The sequence below is a fragment of the Alternaria burnsii genome (genome assembly GCF_013036055.1).
Source record: "Alternaria burnsii strain CBS107.38 chromosome Unknown 731, whole genome shotgun sequence".
Lineage (NCBI taxonomy): Eukaryota > Fungi > Ascomycota > Dothideomycetes > Pleosporales > Pleosporaceae > Alternaria > Alternaria burnsii.
The window spans coordinates 598,047-613,402 of record NW_024066115.1 but is presented as its reverse complement, the minus strand read 5'-3'; the positions used below and the strand labels follow the sequence as shown (position 1 = coordinate 613,402).

Sequence of the window (15,356 nt, the reverse complement as noted above, 5' to 3'; positions counted from 1 at the left end):
AGGAAAGTACAATAAGTTTCACTCCCCAAATAAGAGTACTAGTTGATCAGTCGCTCTATCAGGGCATTTAACTTGTTGCCTTCAATAGAAAGCCATACCTAACCTTTGCTCAAGTGCTCCAACACGCCGGTTATTCTAGACGATTCATCCTCTCCGCATAACGCGACCCATCAAAGAGCCCTAACAACCACCTCAAGTTTCCCTCCACCAAATTCGTCTTCAAACGAATCACTAAAACGACTTCGTTCGTCGCAACCCCTCTTCGAGACCTAGCGCAACTCGTGCGTTCGTCCGAGTCGGATCGTTACGAAATACTCGTTGATAACACAACCGCCATCCATAAAGAGTCTGCGTTCAAGTCTCAAAGCCCAAACTCTTTACTGCCTCTTGGTATATGTGCAAGCACAATGTCTTTAGGCAAGCGCAAAGTATATCCTGAAGACGAGATCGCGGGCAACAGCTCAGATCAACAATTGCCGGCGAGCAAGAGAACGCGAACACTGCTGGACGATAGTCTTTCACAAGATTCGTTCACACCCCCGTCTACGCCATCAAAGCAGTCCAATGATCGTCAAGTAGAAGCGTTGCCGGGAAGCTCTTCACCACTGTATGGGTTCCCTACTGCGCCGACACCTCAAACGAAAGTCGCCGTCACCATTTCTAAAACTGTCTCCAAGCTGACCCCCACTTTCACTACTCCACTTTCAACCGTGTGTGGACACTCAATTCATCCCGCATACGAAGACTTCTACGCCAAGACTATATGTCCAATGTGCCTTGCGGAAGCTTCTATGAACGGACTTCAAGGTATGCAAGACCGGATCAACGATGTCGGCGGTCTGGTCGAATGGCAAAAGATGCAGAACAAGTACCATTGCAAAACCTATGAGTGGATGCCCACCAGTGGCAAGGAGAAGAAGAAGAAGAAGAGGAAGCGAACCGCCTATACAAATGCAATTGGAACGGATGTTAGCTACAGACACAGAAAGAGGCAGCTGGTTCACCTGATAACTGAACTAGAAGCTCTTTCCGAGATGGAGGCAGCCTGGGAAGCGAAACAGCTTCCGGAGAACAGCAACGTTTACATCGAGCACGTACGACTGAGGAAGCAGTACAGTGCTACAGCTGCGCTACACTGTTATTACGATACTGTGGACAACGGATTCCTCGGTCGTATAGAAGATGACTGTAATTATATGAGCCGAAGACTCGGTCGATGTTGGAAGATTGCATCTGAGCCGGGGTTTCCTGATTCCGAGAACATTCGAGATACGGGGATGAAGGAGAAAAAAAGAAAAGCCCTCGAGCGTCATACAAAGAGTTTCAAGTGGGAAACGTTCACGAAAGACCAGCGGAAATATATCGAGAGCTCCGAGATTCCTCAAGTTTACGAAACTCCCAAGACTCGTAAGACGAGAAAGTCCGATGATACAAACCTGCTGCCGACTCGAAAGCGCCGACCCGAAGATGCAGGCGTTTCTTTTAACGAAGATGTCTACGTTCGCACCGACGCTGACGTGGATGTTCTTCGGAAGGCGGCGCCGTGGCTTTCCGGGGATCTTCTCGGAGAGCTTGCTTCGAAAAAGCCTAGAATGGGCATCCTACGCACTACTCGTCTCAAGCGATCAGAAGTTTCGAATACAATAACTCCTCTAGATAGGGATCCCAAGCCTACTCGCCCTCATCATGTGATTCCACTGAACCACAAAGATGGACCTATTAGAGACGTGACCAAGAGTAGGATGCGCCGAAAGAGGTCAAGTTATCATCGAGGACAATGGGCAGTCCCAGAAGGGAGCGAGCTCATCGATACTAGTGGGTATCGCCGGGAGTTTAGACATCATGAGGCGATCGTCGAAGGCCTTCGAAAGGAAGCCGCGAGAATGGATGACAAGGACCTGCTCGAGAAACCCGGGAGACGTTCCGAAGACACAGAGATGAAGGATGCTCCCGTGGCCGAGCGGGAAGCTATGCCACAACCGTTGCTTTCTTTGCTTCCGCCATGGAGCTCCGGCGGCCGGCTTCTGCGTAGGTTCAGCTGCCATTGGTACTTGGGCAGTTTTGGTACTCCGACACCCTGAGCATGGTACAGGCGAATATTCGGCAATGTCATAGCACCCAGATTACTAAGCCTAAGGCTGAGCTACAAGTGGTAAGTCGTTCCGATTATATCAAGGTATGTGTTTCGCGCTAATCGTTGTTTAGTTGCCCTGCTCAAGCGCTGATGCGTAACCTGGGGTACCTTGGCGAAGCGTCGTCAAAACGACGTTTTCCCAACGATCAACTCCACTTCGCCATCCCCATAGCTACGTGGCAATTTCAGATACTCGTTTCAAGAGGTTGAACAGGCGTCAAATACAGCAGCTCAGCCTTGTGTTTCAATGCAGGGTACGGATCAAAGGGCTTTACCAAGGATTACCCCGCAAACCGCCGACGGCGCCTTCCCGGAAATGATGCTTGAGTATCTGCTCACAACGCTCCTGCCCAGCACGGACAAGAGATGCCTATTCGGCGTAATTGCGACGCCTCCAGGACAATCATGTCATACAGATTGCGGTATACGGGCTTGATTGAGAAGGGTGCATCATCATGGTGCGTATAAAAGGTCCTGTCGTCTTACGCAAGCGCGACTTCTCTGTCTAGGTCGCGTGCCTAAATCTCTGAGTTGTTTTCAATCACCACCGTGAATTGCACTGCATCATGCGAGTCCCTATTGCTCAAATTATTTTCCTCGCCTCTCTGGCGTCCGCTCGTCCTCAGGAGCAGCCAGTGTGTGCTTCACCGTCGTGTACCGAAGCAGCGGAAGTTGTTCCTGCTAGACGTAACATTCCTCTACCTACACCAACACCCGAACCCAACGCGAACCCCCAACCACCACCACGCCAAGTCATCAACGACACAGCCATCATGAATGCCCTAGCCGGTACCTACTCCCTGGTAAACACATCTAGCACGCTCAATGGCGTTTCCATCCCGGACCTCCCCTATGGGGAAGCCCCAGTCGGCCTCCTCATCTACACAGCCACAGGTTTCATGAGCGCAACCATCACCGCCACAGAACCAGAGTTCCGTCCTAACCTTACTTTCCCTTACCAAGCCAACGACACAGACGCCGATTGGGCGCAAGTTGGCAAGCACAGCATCGGGTACGCTGGACCTTTCCGTGTCAATGACGAGCTGCCTGCTACCGAGACTGAGGGTCAGATCTTCCATGGTCCGCTAACGGTGGCCAACGTGCCAACGTGGGTTGGTCAGAATCATAGGAGGAATTACACGGTCGTTGAGGTGGAAGAGGAGGGCACAGTTGTCAAGTATCTGAGGATTGGAAGTGAACGTGGTGGAGGATATCGTGGTGTGCTTTGGTGGAAGAGGCTTGCTTGAGGATTTCATCTTGCACTTTTCCTACACTCATCAAAACGCGGTATGACAGAGTCATAATAGCCCGTAACTGTAAAGAGATTAAGAGAATTGGCATATTCGATCTTGCCATTGAGAGCCCGCTTGTACAGAAACATGGATCAGGAAGGCGTGTACCTATTAAGCAGGTGCAAAATCTCAGCTAATGCCGGTTCTGGAACGACTTGTCCTGTTACACGGGAAGTGTTTCGAGACGCCTAGTCATCTGACTTCATTTCCACGTCTTTTGCATCTTTTGTCTCCTCCTCGGCCGTTGCATCTCCCTTGGGCTCTTTGTCGACAGCCTTGCTGTCATTTGATTTCTCAGACCCTTCGTCTTTCATGTCGTGATCCTTCGCATCTGTGCCAGTGGGTACTTTGGGCTCAGGGCTCTTGTGATCAAGGCTCGGTCTGCCGATGGCTCCTTCAATGTTGAGCTTCCCCTGCTTTTGAGGGCCCGTATCCTCCATGCCAATGACTTCTGGACCTCTCGCATGCGGTGCTTCTTCTTCGCCTTCGACTGTGTCCATGATGGTACCTCCGCCCTCCACCTCACCAAACGTAGTTCTCGTTGGACTGGTGGTCATGCTGTGGGGGTTATTGAGGACAATTCCAGCCTCTTGCTCTTGACGCAAGAGCTCGCCTTGGGTGACAGGCCCCGTAGACGGCAGCGTCTCGCCGTCGGGATGGGACGAAGCAATCTGGGCTATATTTGCGTTTGGGGATTCGGCTCGTTGGCCGCCGCTGAGCATTCCAACCGTCACCGTCTCTATCCGACCAGCACCGTTAGGACCGTCTACCATCTCTGTGCTCTCTGAGATGAGCTCATTCTGGCCACGGTTCTGCAGCCAAGGGATGGGTGTTAGCAGGGCGCCGCCGAGAGCTTCGTCTGAGCCCAAGGGCGCGGCCTGGGGGGTGGTAGATGTTGTGCCATTGAGCAGTCCGCCAGAGGTGGGCAACACGGCTTGTGGAAGCGGGAAGATGGTGAGGGGCGAGGAGACGGAGACGACGCGGTCGAGGGCGCGAAGGTAGGGTGGAAGGTATCGGTAGCGTTTCTTGGGCTCGAGGACGAGCTCAGCTAGGCGCTGGACGGTATGTGGGGGATGTTTTGCAAAGTTGGTGGAGAGGGTCGACCGTATTGACGAGTAGAAGGTGGTGATGTCTGGTGGGACACTTTGCGACGCGGTGGAGGCGGAGAAGGCGGGCACGGGCGGTCGCGGGGGCGTGGTCGGCGGTGCATTTTCCTTGTCGGTAGCATGCGAGTCTTGGCTGGATATGGCGTTGGAGGTGTTGGGTCGCGAGGGGAGGTCCGTGGTTGCTGATGTGGTTGGTCGTGGATTTGAATCTGCAGGTAGCTTGGGGAAGTCGCTGATGATCTGGGAGAGTCAGAAGTGCGAGGGCCAAGGCTGGGTGGGATAGAGGTACCTCGTCAAGGCGATGCAAGATGTACTCGAGTGTCTTTGGCCATTCTGCTCTGTCGGCGAGCGCGTTAGCATGCACGCATGATGGACATGTGTCGAGTGGTGGAGAACCTACGAGTCGAGGGAGCCGTCCTCGACAGCTCTCTGCAGGATTGACTCTGCTGCAAAGTCACCAGACGACGTCATGGCTGCAGCGCGTGGTGTTGGTGGTGCGGTCAGAAGCGCGACTCGCGATACCGCTGCTTTTCGCGGGCCGATGATGGGGACAGTCGAAACGGCGACCCTGTGCACTACGCGTCCTTAATGATGTCAGATATGGGTGTGTGATTGGTCGAAACAATTGACCGGAGCAGCTGTCGGAATCGCGCAGCATGACGGTAGATTGTCACTCCACTGCACCGTGGTAATCCAAGGCCTGCGCCACACATGCGCAGACTATAATTAGCGGTGGCTGGCCAATGGGCGCGGGCGACGCAGGCTGCTCAGCAACGCTGGGGGGGCGGTGCATGTGGTTTGTGGTTCGACAGGTGCTGAAGCCAAGGACGGGCAGCTGAGAGGGTCATGCCGTGCCTTTCTCTACTTGTAGCCGGCAGTGTGCACGACGTGCGCATTCTCTCTCTCTCTCTCTCTCTTGTTCGTATTTGCACACTACTGAGGAAAAGTGGCATGCGAAGACGCTCCGACTAGGTCCTCCCATCGCAGCAGAGGTAACCACGGAGCAGCGGGCGGGTCTTACGGCGAGACCCCCTTCAGCCTTTCTCCACACCGGCCGGGGCTGTCCCAGCACCAGCGCTACTTTGCGCACCAGGCCAGGCACCTCAGCATCCACCCACGGCACCCATCTCCGCCTGCTCTCTTCCCACAACACGACCACTTTCCACTTTGCCGCTCGCTACTGCTGTCGTCGACCATCGCCATCGCGCCTGCACCACGACATCCTCCCCCACACTCCGCTCCGTCCTTGTCGCTCTTGCTTCTTCGGCCTCTCCGCATAGCCAAGATACTAGTTTCAGAGACGCGCGCTCTCTCAGTAGTCTCAGTCCCCCGAACGCAGCGACTCCTCTGGTTTCAGCATTCCTCCCACCGCCCATCCGTTGTCTCACCCACCCCGGCAGCCCTACAAACCCCAAGCCGACACAGGTCGCAGTTTGTCTGTGTCTGCGCCGCAAAAGCAAGCCCGCACAACCGCCCGTCTCTATATCCCCACGCTCCAGCCGCCCATCGCGGCTGCCAACATAGCCAAAATTACTCACCACGAGGCCCGCACATCCCTCCTAGGAGGCCAACCCCTCGACCACAACTACGCGCCCTATCCCACCACGACGTATCCACCGCCATACCAACCGCAGCCCTTCGATACCCAACCTGGGGGGTATCACCACCGCGAAGGCTTCCCCACCACCCTTCCACCCGTCGTGCGACGCCCACCCAGGATGTACATTCCCAACACGCGCTGGACCTGGGCCTTCATGCTTACGGCCATCTGCCAGGTCGGCATCGCCCTCGCCCTCGAGTCGTACGTCTTCAGCAAGTTCCAGAATGAGATCCATTTCGCTGCCGAAGGTGCTGGCGCCAACGAAACCCGCACCATTCCCACCTTCCTCGCCGTCTTCATGTTCGGCTACATCTACCAGTTGTTCCTTACCTGGGATGCTCTGCGCATGAAGAACACCATTCAGGTCATTGGACTTGTTCTGTACAACATCGGCATTCTCGTCTATGCCGCCATTCAATTCGACCAGATCAAGGACGCTGCTGACGACCTCAACACGCGCCGCTTCATTCCCAAGGATTTCTGGGAAGACGTCAAGCCCATGCTCATCGCCCTACCCGTTCTTATGGCGGTTGCTACCGTCATTTTTGCTTTTGAGGCATGGAAGCTGTACGATGAGTTCGCTTGGACCATCTACAAGCGCATCAGTGCCGACACTAGGCTCAAGAGGCGCTATCTGACCTACCAGGTACTGCCTACCAACTCTCGTCCAAGTCCGCCCTACTGACTACGACATAGATTTACATCGCCCTCCTCAAGTTTGACTTCTTCTTCTTCCTGGCCTTCACCGTACAGTTCCTGGTCGTCGTCAAAAACACAAAAACCGTTGAACTGATCCTCACCGCTGCCGCCCTCGTTATCACTTTCTTTCTTTTGTTCCTTGCCGCGTGGTGGGTCCGCCGCGAGTCCGTTGCTGGTATGATCGGCATTATCGTCGTCTACTTCATCGCCCTGGGCTACTTCTTGTTCAAGCTCATCCGAATGTGGGTCGCCGATGCAAACCGTCAGGAGGACTACAAGCCAGCCCGCAAGTCGCTGACTGCCTTTGCCATTCTCACAATCCTCTTGCTCATCATCACCATTGTTACAGCATGCTTGTGCACCCACAACTTCAACAAGGGCCTGAAGCCTCATGTCAACGACAAGATTGTGCAGAGCGACAAGACATACAATACAGAAATGCCGTCACTGAGCGGACCTGCGCCATCACAACGGATGGAAATCGACTAGTCGACCTTTTTCATACCCACCTACACAAAATTTACGACATGACTTCTTGGATACCTGCTTTCTGCGAGCATAGCTTGATCATACCCGGATGAGATCAGCGGGACTGGCGTTCTTTCATCTAGGGATTCTTTTTGGGCTATATGCGGAGACATAAGGTTGAAGACGAGACGGATTGCAATGTGGCATCACGTACGAGGAGTTATACCAACCCGCATTGATTGTTTCCTTTTTCTTCATTTAACGACCCTTTGTACAACAACTGTCGGTCCTTTTTTTTGTAACTAGGTGTCTGATCATATTATACCCCACCATGAACAGACGAGCTCGGAATTGAATTGAATCTCATTATGAACTTTTACTCCGTTTTACCAATAGACCGTATCTATATTAAGTTTGTGCAACTGAGTAGTAAGCTGCGTCTACCTGCATAATGACTTGTGTTCATGGTCGAGACACGAGTCGGGATCAAGGGGTACAAAGCTAAGCTCCCCGACCGCCATGTGCGGCGCGGACCCTGCTGCACTAACGACATCATAGGTCCCGCAAGCTCACCAAACTATCTCGCTGGACTTACTCGACTTTCTTTTTCTCTCACACACACTTCTCCACTCTTCTGCCCTTTTTAAAGCGGTGTGTCGCTCGCTCTCAGGCGCATATACATCGGTCGTCCATCTCAATTGCTGAGAATACAGAAGTTTAATCACCGACAAAATGGCGTTTCGCTGGTAAGCGTGAGAGCGGTGGAAGGCCACGGGAGTTTAGGAACAGATGATACTGACACCAAAGATAGGTACCAAGCGAAGCTTAGGACTTCTCCCTACTTGACGCAGAGTATTACTACAGCGGTATGCAGACCTTTCGCTTTGACTTGCGATCCCTAGTCTCCTTCCTGCGCAACGCAATGCGACTCGATACATGGCCAACGAGCGTGTCGATAAGCACCAAACCCGAGCCGAAATGAGGATATAGGAGGGATTGAGCAGTTGCAATGCAGATTGACAGGAAATTGACATGACGCGCGACAGGTACTCTTCGCGACCGGCGACACAATGGCACAGCAGGGTGTAGAACGCCGTGGACTCGATAAGCACGATCTCGCACGTACAGGACGCATGGCCGCCTACGGAGGATGTACGTCTTGGCTCTCCTTTTATCCCCCCCCTATCGCTACTCAGATCCCCACATCCCCACTCCAGCCATTCCCCAAACTAACCCTTCCCCAGGTATCTTCGGCCCCGCAGCAACAAAGTGGTTCGACTTCCTCGTCAAGCGCGTAAACCTCAAATCTACAAACGGCACAATCGTCGCGCGCGTAGCCTGTGATCAATTCCTCTTCGCACCCTGCAACATGGCTCTCTTCCTGTCCACCATGGCTTACATGGAAGGAAACTCGCCAGTGCAGCGTCTCAAGGACGCGTACCTACCCGGTTACCAGAAGAACTTGATGGTGTGGCCTTGGGTCCAGTTCACCAACTTCAAATACGTGCCCGCGGAGATGAGGGTGTTGGTTGTCAACGTCATCTCATTGGGCTGGAATTGCTACTTGAGTTCGTTGAACTCGGCGGGTGGCACCAAGCCCAACCCTCCCGTGGGTAAGACCAAGGAGGGCGGTCAGCTTCCTCCTTCATAGACGCGCTTCTACGATTCTACTGGGCGATTTGTGTGTTTGGTCAGTAGCGGAACTGCAACATTTGCCAGGGTCTTTTCTTGTTCAGAGTTGGGCATAGAACGGGACAATTGATATCCTGGGTTATTGAGTCGGGTTATATAGAAAGGGTCGGATTTGTTGAAGTCGAGTTGAATTTGATTGTTTCGGTAAAATAGTCTTGTTTTAATGCTTAGTTGATATTGGTGACCTTGTTCTGCTACCCATTAATAACAGATTGTTGTGACTACTTCGAGTAGATGTCAACTACACCCTCGAAGAGTTGGATATGGTCTACCATGTTAAGATATATACTACAGCCTAGTTTACTATTGTGCTCAGACGTCGGCTATACAAAGGCAAAGCCACATGCCGATACAAAATATGTTTTGCATAATTACGCGAGTCGATGTTACTCTACACACATGCGGTAAGTAGTGCAACACCAACACATCAAGCACATTGAACCTCGTACGGATGCATAGTCAAGAAAATCGAACATTCCAACATATCAATTCCACTTTCCACCGCCATCGCCCAAAGCCCTTGTATACTACACTACAGCTACGACTACACTTGAACAATCATCCTCAATCTCTTCCTACAAGAAAGGAGAGGGAGTTGAGAGAGTAAAGATTAACCTGGCAACGTAAAACCCAAACAATCTTCGTTGCCGATCCAATGTCAGAAGAGAAAAGGAAATAAAAACGCCTCCTAATGCAATAATTACCTCAGCATGCCGCACGCTGATGATGAAAAAAACAAACAGAGCCGACATGTGCGTGAATATGTGGTATCCAGCAAGCACAATCAAGAACGAAGAGACAACGAGTTGTGAGGGTGAGAAAGGAAGGGAGAGAGAGAGGAAAGGAGAGTGAAAAGAATGCGCCGATATGCTCCCAAACACCACAACCAAGGTCAGACAACCAAATCGTTTCAAACACCCATCTGGCCCGGCCACCCCGTCCTGCTGTGGCTCTCTCTTTCCAAGACAACCTCTGCGATTATCCTTCTTCACGTCTAGCACTTTATCGGCTGCTGGTTCTCTGCTTGCCCATGCGCCGGAAGAAGTCCATAACCTTCTTAGAGCTACCCGAGCTTCCCTTGTTACCAGTGCCTTGCTCGTCGTATGCATCTGCAAAGCGCCTACTCTTTTGTAGCACGCCCTTTCTCTGCTGCTGGTTCAACTCATCACCACCCATGCCTGCTGGGTAAGGGTTTGATGGGGTCCTTTGGGTGAACTGCTGTGACTGTGTCATATCGGCTTCTGAATCATCAGTGGGGTGGCGGTAGGGGCGGTTTCCTTGGACAGATGGATGAGTTCCTTGCGGGTTAGGGAACTTCTCGTCAAACTCGGGTTGCGAATGGTTGTAGCCAGCAAACTGGGTCTGGTTTGGTGGCGCTGATGAGGGCCCAGCGGCGCTCGTGTTGGGCTGTCTTATTCTAGAGTTGCTGTCATGCTGGCCATCGTAAAAACCGGGCAATTTGCTTCCTTGAGTGCTCTGACTAGGAGACCTGGATTCCGAACCGCGACCGAAAGCCATCCCGCCAGGACGCGAGCTAGCGCGAGGACGAGCACTGGAGCCGCGTCTCTCGTGGGAGCCTTGAGCTGGCATACTTTCTCGTCCAGAAGAGAAGGTCTTCGAGAGCGAAGACGGAAGAAGTGAGAAGCGACGGCTGCCTTTCGGATTCTCGCCAGAGCCACCTGTGTTTTTTCTGGAGAAGCCAAAGGAAGTGCGTCGGCTAGATTCCATGCTCGCTCTGGGCCCAGCTGATGAAGAAACTGCTTCATTGGACATGGGTCCGGCCATGGATGTGGGAGGGTAGCTCTTCTGCTTCTTCTCCTCAGGATAACCGCCATAGGATCCTGTGGATGTAAAAGACTCCTTGGGATCCTGGGTGTAAGAAGGCTGGCGGCCGGAAAACATGGATGTCATGCGGCCAAGAGTGGAAGAAACCGTGTTAGACCTCCTGTGACCACCAACCCCGCCATGTGGCCCACCGACTTGTATGGACTGTACTCGCTGAGAGCTCGACTGGCCAATGTTGGGTGGCTCCGCCGCATCAGAAGTCTCCTGCTGTGCGTAAGGGGCCGAGATTGAGTATTGTTTACCCTTTGGTTGCGAGAACCGTCCTTCTGCAGTGGTCTGTGCCACTGTCGCTACAGATGGTTGTCCATAAGAATTTCCTCGCGACGGTATTCTCGATGTGCCCATGGCACCACCAGTAGATGGGCGCGTAGCTGATGGAGGTGCATTGCCGAATGCGGTGTAATCGGAAACAGATCGTTGAGGTTCTTGTCTTCTGTTGTTCGAGTTGTAAACTGCGCCAGAAGAAGAACGAGGAGGTTTGGCGCTCGTGGCTGACTGGTATCCGTCCGTAGGAGGTACTTCCGCCTCTTTACCGCGTGCCTTCGGAGTTGTTTCGACTGGAGGGGATGCCTCGCCGCGAGCGGTTTGCGAGGATGGCGCGACATACTCGACTTGCACGGTTCGTCGCTTGGTATCGCGGGTGGTCTTTGGCTTCTCGGAGGGTGCCTGGTTGATCGCATCGCGCTTCGTCTGGAGGCCGCCAGGCGCAGTCGGTGCCGTATGTGGCTTTGTCGGTTCGCGAACAGAGGCGCTTCTGGCGAGTGAGGGCTGCGGCTCGAATGTGTCTTCTGTGGCTATGTGAGCACATGTATGCCTACTTACACGTGAACACGAAAACTTACTTGAATAGACAGATGCCTGTTGAGCATCAGCCGCATTGGTGTTGCTTGAGGTGATGAAGCCGACAACGTGCGCGTAGTCAGCTAACCAGCTGTGACGCGCAACTTCAAACAAGTCTGCCCGTTTACGTGGGTCCGGTACAAGGATGCGTTTCAGCAAGTCTCTCGCGTGTGGTGTGACGTATTCGGGGAAGGTCAACGGCGTGGATACAATGTACTTGTAGAGCAAGTTGATGTTGTCACCCTCGGGGTTCGCTGGATCGTCATCGAAAGGTAGGTAGCCAGCCAACATGGCATACTGTATGAGATTAGAATGTGTGTGCATGTTTGTGTTTAAATGTATGCTTGAACAAACTTACCAAGATGACACCACAGCTCCAGACATCCACTTTGCGTCCGGTGTAAAGTGAATCACTAACAACCAATTCAGGCGCAGCGTAACAGGGACTTCCGCAGCTGGTCTGCATAAGATCACCTCTTCGAGCTGCATCGGTACCTTCCAATCCCAGGGATCTTATATAGTCCTTATCTCCCAGTCTGTACTCAATCTCCTCGCTGAGCTCGTCGTTGGGGTCGAAGGTGTTTGCGAAACCGAAATCGGTGATGATGATGTTCTTGTTACGGTCGAGCAGCAGGTTCTCGAGCTTCAAATCTCGATGCACGATACCCTTCCGGTGGAGATATCCAACACCAGATATGAGTTGTGAGAATAGCTTCCTTGCCGGACCGTCCTTCAGGTAGCGATGATTTAGGATGTAGTCGAACAGTTCTCCGCCCGAAGCATACTCCAGAATGATGCCGATGTGACGCTCAGTCTCAACCATCTCGTGCAGGCGCACGATGTTGGGGTGGTCCAAGCCGCGTAGGATATGAATCTCACGGTATATCTTTTGCAGACGGTTCGAGTTGCTTCCAAGCGTTTCTCGCCGTATGAGCTTGATGGCAACTTCGACCGAACTGTCTCGTTTCCAGCCCATCTTGACCTTGCCAAACTCACCCTCACCAAGCGTCTGACCGAGGATGTAGTTTCCAAACTTGGATCGCTTCGCGTTTTCAGACTTGGAGTGGTCCTGTCTGCTCTTGGCTCCGACTGTGGCTCCGCCACGGCCGCCATCGTCGACACCCTCACTGCCGACCAGACTGAGTCCTGTAATGGGAGTAAGATCTGCGCCAGAGGTCACGGGAGGGCCGTCGCTTTGGCGTGCTTGTGCGCGGGCGATGTCATCTTGGGTGTCGGAGACGACGATGCGGTTTATGACGGCGCTCTCCTCGCGGGGCAAGCTGGTTCCTATAGGCGTCTGGCCAATGGCCGTGGCTGAGCGACTGTGGCCTGGCTGGGCTCTGCTCGAGCTGGCTGGCGGTCGTGAGCTAGGGCTGTCCTTTTCTCGCCGGCGTGACTCTTCGCGTGCCCGGCTGGGCTGTGATGAAGAGGATGCAGAGTTGGGGGTGCGGTGCGACGAAGTCCTGGGCGGCGCCATGGGACCGCTGCCGTTGGTGGTGGCGGTCGTGTTGTTCATCTGAGGAGGCGTGTTCGGGGACGCGCCATTACTGGGTCGTCGCGAGGTCGGTCGGCGAGAGTTACCGGGCGAAGCTGCGGCGGGCGAGGACTGTTGTGTTTGTTGATAGTACTGCTGCTGACCGTGCGGCGGCTGCGATGCCACTGCGGCCATAATTATATGGAGATGCGACGTGCAGGAGTATTTGCAGCAGCACGGCGAACGGGCTGGTAGACTATGTTATCGGTCCTAAGCTGCGCTGGCAGTATTTGTGGGCGAACCTCAACTGGCGGTGTTGAGCTGTCGAATGGGCGATGGCGGGGAGGTGAGGTGCTCCTAGTTCCCGCCGAATCTCCAGACAGCTGCAGGTGGGCGCGACTGGCCTAATCGGAGCTTTTCGCGGTGCGGTGTGTTTGAACGTCTTACAATTGGGGCCGGCGCGGGCGTGGGCGTGGACGTGGGCAGAGCGCGGCAAGACTCGACTACGCTGGCGTCTTGGGCGCGGTCAGAAGGGAACACGAAGGATTCCTGGCGCGATGGCGGCGAGCAGCAAACCCCTTCACATGCGCGTGGGCAGCGAACGTGCAGTGGTGGAGTGCACGAAGGTCGGCCGTCTTGAACAAGGCAACTCTGCTACCTCCCGGTGACAGCGCGAGCGGCTATCTAACGGTCGCGGCGATGTGCAGCTCGACTTGGACGTGTTGATTGACGTGAGTGGAGAGAAGAGAAAGCGCGGCTGAGGTTGGTCTTGACGGTAATTTCGGTAAAGGCTGTGGCTTGGGAAAGGAGGCAGATGCACATCATCGACATGGGCTCGGCATAAACCAGCCCGCCAAAGCAATGACTCTGGTCTGCTAGATGCGATGCTAGGTTAACGACGTGCTATCCACATGGTCGTCAAATTGCACCCAACTACAGTGAGCCAGGCTGTCCCGGCGCCAGCTCCAACATGACGGTCCCGACTGACGCCCTCACGCAGGCGCTGTCCTCGCTCTCGCAACGTGCCTATCTTGGATGCCTCTTCTCGAATAGGAGTAGCAGGCATGGGTCGCTGTTTCATACAGCACCGACCCGGCACGCGTAAATTGCCTGTTATGCGCTCGCCCGCAATGTGCTCAGGTGCTTCAACTTGGGCAGGTCCTCGATATAGATCTGTCGGGCTCCTTGAATGTCGCTTCATCTCACGCACATGCATGACCTATTCTGATCATCCCGTGTCTTTCACCCATTCACCCGCACCATCAGTCTGATCACTGTGTCTCACGCGTGGCCGGCCGGCCGCCGTAGCGACGCGTCCAGCAAAAGCAACATGGTAAACATCAACAACAATCTTGAAACTCAAATCAGCTTTGGCGCTGATGGCTATGACGCGCCCCTGCCTCCATCTGACATGCACAGCAAGGACATCCACGCATGTAGCAACAAAGGTACAAGTTCGCGACCAGACGGTATGACGGAGAACCGCTGTCACAGTCTCAGCCGCCCACGCTGGAAGGAAGGCGTGCCCTGCATGTCTTTGCATTCCTCGGCAGCACGTCCAATCAAAGGTCGCTGTCACAACTGCACCTCGCCCGTTTCCAGTCTTAGGATGCATTGCCTACTGTACCTCTCAGGGTGAGGCTAGATAGACTTTTCCACAAACCCAACTCGCGCCGTCTGCTCTGTACAATTTTCCCCTTCGAGCCAGCGTTAGGCCAGTCTTCGGAGATTACACGTTGGTGCCTCGATCGCCCTTGCCGTGCGACCAGCGGACCCACCTTCCCGCTAGCACCGTTACTCGACTCTTGCGCCATCTCCAGATGCTCTCGCTGGCCCTCGCGCTGACAATACGAGCCCCCACTGCCCGACCTTGACGTCACATTGTGGAAATGCTTGCGAAAAGCTTCATCTCCTTTCCACCGCCCTACGGCCCATCTTGCGGAGCATTTCTCCAGATTGCAACGGTCGGCTCCCGGTAGCATGGATCCGCTGTTCGCGTTGGGCATAACCAGATCTTCTTACCTCGCTTTGACTTTGATCACATTTCGTTGTAAGCTCTCGATTGTAACCTTCCAAGTCATTATCCGCTTGAGTTATATGTCAAGACAATGTTGAGAAACTACCGCTTCCAAGGCTGCCAGTGAGGGAAGTTGTGATGCGGAAGCGACGGAGGTGACAGGATACGATGTGGTTGGAAAGCGACAAA

General features: G+C 53.8%; 6 protein-coding genes across 6 annotated transcripts; 4 read left to right on the top strand and 2 right to left on the bottom strand.

Annotated features, from left to right (window-relative positions):
* Nucleotides 1–407: 407 nt before the first annotated feature.
* Nucleotides 408–2,081, top strand: GT037_006869 (uncharacterized protein; the record flags this gene model as incomplete). Its single annotated transcript, XM_038931916.1, has 1 exon — nt 408–2,081. The coding sequence occupies one exon, from the start codon at nt 408–410 to the stop codon at nt 2,079–2,081; it is 1,674 nt and encodes a 557-aa protein (XP_038785388.1).
* Nucleotides 2,082–2,700: 619 nt separating this feature from the next.
* GT037_006868 (uncharacterized protein) lies at nt 2,701–3,381 on the top strand (the record flags this gene model as incomplete). Its single annotated transcript, XM_038931915.1, has 1 exon — nt 2,701–3,381. One exon carries the CDS (start codon nt 2,701–2,703, stop codon nt 3,379–3,381), a length of 681 nt encoding a protein of 226 aa, XP_038785387.1.
* A 233-nt stretch (nt 3,382–3,614) lies between these two features.
* On the bottom strand, nt 3,615–5,003 carry GT037_006867 (protein phosphatase 4 core regulatory subunit r2 protein; the record flags this gene model as incomplete). The annotated part of the gene is made up of 3 exons (XM_038931914.1): nt 3,615–4,772; nt 4,822–4,870; nt 4,933–5,003. The coding sequence occupies 3 exons, from the start codon at nt 5,001–5,003 to the stop codon at nt 3,615–3,617; spliced, it is 1,278 nt and encodes a 425-aa protein (XP_038785386.1).
* Nucleotides 5,004–5,857: 854 nt separating this feature from the next.
* GT037_006866 (uncharacterized protein) lies at nt 5,858–7,320 on the top strand (the record flags this gene model as incomplete). The annotated part of the gene is made up of 2 exons (XM_038931913.1): nt 5,858–6,778; nt 6,829–7,320. Coding segments are annotated over 2 exons (1,413 nt in total), but the record flags the coding sequence as incomplete, so codon positions are not given.
* A 711-nt stretch (nt 7,321–8,031) lies between these two features.
* On the top strand, nt 8,032–8,950 carry GT037_006865 (uncharacterized protein; the record flags this gene model as incomplete). The annotated part of the gene is made up of 4 exons (XM_038931912.1): nt 8,032–8,045; nt 8,111–8,165; nt 8,346–8,451; nt 8,544–8,950. 4 exons carry the CDS (start codon nt 8,032–8,034, stop codon nt 8,948–8,950), a joined length of 582 nt encoding a protein of 193 aa, XP_038785384.1.
* A 1,043-nt stretch (nt 8,951–9,993) lies between these two features.
* Nucleotides 9,994–13,345, bottom strand: GT037_006864 (serine threonine-protein kinase kin4; the record flags this gene model as incomplete). Its single annotated transcript, XM_038931911.1, has 3 exons — nt 9,994–11,624; nt 11,679–11,973; nt 12,035–13,345. The coding sequence occupies 3 exons, from the start codon at nt 13,343–13,345 to the stop codon at nt 9,994–9,996; spliced, it is 3,237 nt and encodes a 1,078-aa protein (XP_038785383.1).
* Nucleotides 13,346–15,356: the final 2,011 nt, after the last annotated feature.